The sequence below is a fragment of the Pithys albifrons genome, chromosome 15, assembly GCF_047495875.1.
Source record: "Pithys albifrons albifrons isolate INPA30051 chromosome 15, PitAlb_v1, whole genome shotgun sequence".
NCBI lineage: Eukaryota > Metazoa > Chordata > Aves > Passeriformes > Thamnophilidae > Pithys > Pithys albifrons.
The window spans coordinates 13,374,165-13,376,285 of record NC_092472.1 but is presented as its reverse complement, the minus strand read 5'-3'; the positions used below and the strand labels follow the sequence as shown (position 1 = coordinate 13,376,285).

Genomic DNA, 2,121 nt, shown 5'->3' with positions numbered 1-2,121 from the left:
CCCGGGGAGGAATTCCCTCGCATGGATCGGTCCCACAGCAGGCTACTGACTTCAGGGGAGTCCTTAATCCCGCAGCACCCCTCGCTCCCGCGGGTAGCACAGGGGGCCCGGCTGCAGCTGCACAATTGCCCGAGCAGGGAAAAGCGGAGGGCTCGGACCCGAGGCCGTTTTGCATAAAGTTTAAATTTTATTTAATTTTTTTTAGTTATTCAGTTTTAAATACGTGGTGTGGCGCGCCCGGTCCCTCGGGAAGTGGTCATGCAGATTTGAGGTAGAAAACCCGGCACAGGAGTGTTCCCAAATGCACCTCTAGGTAGTTTCACCGCAGCCACACGTCGGTCAGGCAGCGGACGGGGAAGTTCGGGGGCTCGTATTTACAAAAGCAAACGAATCGAACCGTTCCAGCCCGGCCCGGGAGGGCATGAGCCGCCGGTCGCTGCTGGCAGCGGGAAGGAGCAACGATTACTGCAAACAGGGGAAGGGGCGAGGGAGGAAAGGGCCCGGCCGGTCTGCGCTGCCGACGGGGCGAGCAGGACCCGGCCCCGCAAAGCGCTCTCCCCTCTCTCCCGCGGAGCATCCCTCCGGACCGGGGTCAGCCGGGCCAGGTTCCCGCATCCTGTGCCTGGATGGGCTTCGGGACCGGGCCACGATCTCCGACATTGCACATGGAGGGGCGAGTAGGCAGCGCCGTCTGGGCGACCGGGCAACCCTCAGGGGTTCAGTTCCAGAGCCCAGACCTGCTGGGGCCAACCCGTTCGGCCCTTCAGCTTCTTCTCGCCGTGACCCAGAGGCTGCGAGTAGACCTCGGGTTGCTGCGGGAGAGGAGAAGGGGAGAAGGGGGAGAAAGGAGCGGTCAGGAACGGAGCGGAATCCCGGGCTGCCCGCCCGCCTCTTGCACCCGCCGCAGAGCTGCAGCCGGACCCCGCGGCTCCGAGCGGCTTCACCAGACCGAGGATAAAGAAGGGCTTTAGGGGCACCCACTCCCCCACCCGCCCGCTGCAGCAGGGGGAGAAGCGGCCGCCTTTGCTCCGACACACTCCCGCGCCCGCTCGTCCTGGGAGAGCTCCCGAGAGAAGTAAAGGACAGATCGGGGGAGACTCTGCCGCGACCAGTGCCGGTTTTGGGGCCTGATCGCTGGGGGGAAATGACCAGGAGCCCCTCTGGCCCGTCGGAAGCCCTCCAGGCAAGCTGTAGGGGCTATTCACTGAGTTTCCCATATATATTTTTAATTTATTTTACGCTGGAAAACGAAGGCTTCAGCGGGCCCGAGAGAGTTACGAGGCTGTTTCACCTCCAGCCACGGGGCTTTTCCCGCCTGCTCCCGGCCCACGGAGAATGGGGACGCGGGTCCCGGTCCGCCTCTTACCGTCTCCCTTTTCCTCTTGTTCTCCCTGCCGTCGGCTTTCTTGAGCTCGGCTTTGAAGCCCTCGGTGTCCCCGGGCTGGCTGTCCTTGGCCAGCACCTCCATCAGGTAGGCGATGTAGCTGGTGGCCAGGCGCAGGGTCTTAATCTTGGAGAGCTTGGTGTCGGCGGGCACGTTGGGAATGCACTCACGGAGCTCGGCGAAGGCGCTGTTGATGCTCTCCGTCCGCCGCCGCTCCTTCTTGGGTCCCCCGACTCCTTTTCTCCGTCCCAGGCGGCCGCTGAAAGCCTCCAGGCGCCCCGGGCCAGCCGGGCCGTACTCGGCGGGGCCGTAGCTCGGGCTCTGCCCGGCGAGCTCGGGGGTCGCCTCGGCCGGGTTGAGCACCCAGCCGGGGAAATAGGCGCGCTCCTGGTGGCACCGCGCGGCCGGTCCGAAGAGGAAGGGGTCGTGCAGCATGTGGTGGTGATGGTGGTGGTGGTGCTGGTAGCCCCCCACCAGGTTCATGGTCCGCCCCGCTGGCCCCGGGGGCCGCTCAGCAGCGCTCCATGGCCGGGCGGGCGACGCTCCCGGCGGGCAGCGGCGAGCGCGGCTCCGGCGAGCGGCTCCGGAGGCGGCTGAGGGCTTTGGAGTGGGGCGGTCGGGCTTTGGGGGTTTGGGTTTGTTGTTTGTTGCCTTTTTTTCTTTTTTAACCCCTTCTGGAGCCTCCCGACCCTGCCTTTATATAGGGCCGCGGCCCCCCCGCCGCGGAGCCAATGGGC

At 65.3% G+C, this 2,121-nt stretch overlaps 1 protein-coding gene across 1 annotated transcript; it reads right to left on the bottom strand.

Moving 5' to 3' along the window:
- Positions 1-710: 710 nt before the first annotated feature.
- Positions 711-1,867, bottom strand: HAND1 (heart and neural crest derivatives expressed 1). Its single transcript, XM_071570363.1, has 2 exons — positions 1,367-1,867; positions 711-812 (listed from the first exon to the last, which is right to left on the bottom strand). The coding sequence occupies exons 1-2, from the start codon at positions 1,865-1,867 to the stop codon at positions 711-713; spliced, it is 603 nt and encodes a 200-aa protein (XP_071426464.1).
- Between the last annotated feature and the right edge of the window lie 254 nt (positions 1,868-2,121).

Excerpts from the sequence above, each read along its gene's own strand:
- HAND1 (XM_071570363.1), bottom strand. The coding sequence starts at position 1,867 with ATGAACCTGGTGGGGGGCTACCAGCACCACCACCACCATCACCACCAC. Across the intron at positions 813-1,366 it reads ACAAGAGGAAAAGGGAGACG|CAACCCGAGGTCTACTCGCA; the intron begins GTAAGAGGCGGA and ends CCTCTCCCGCAG.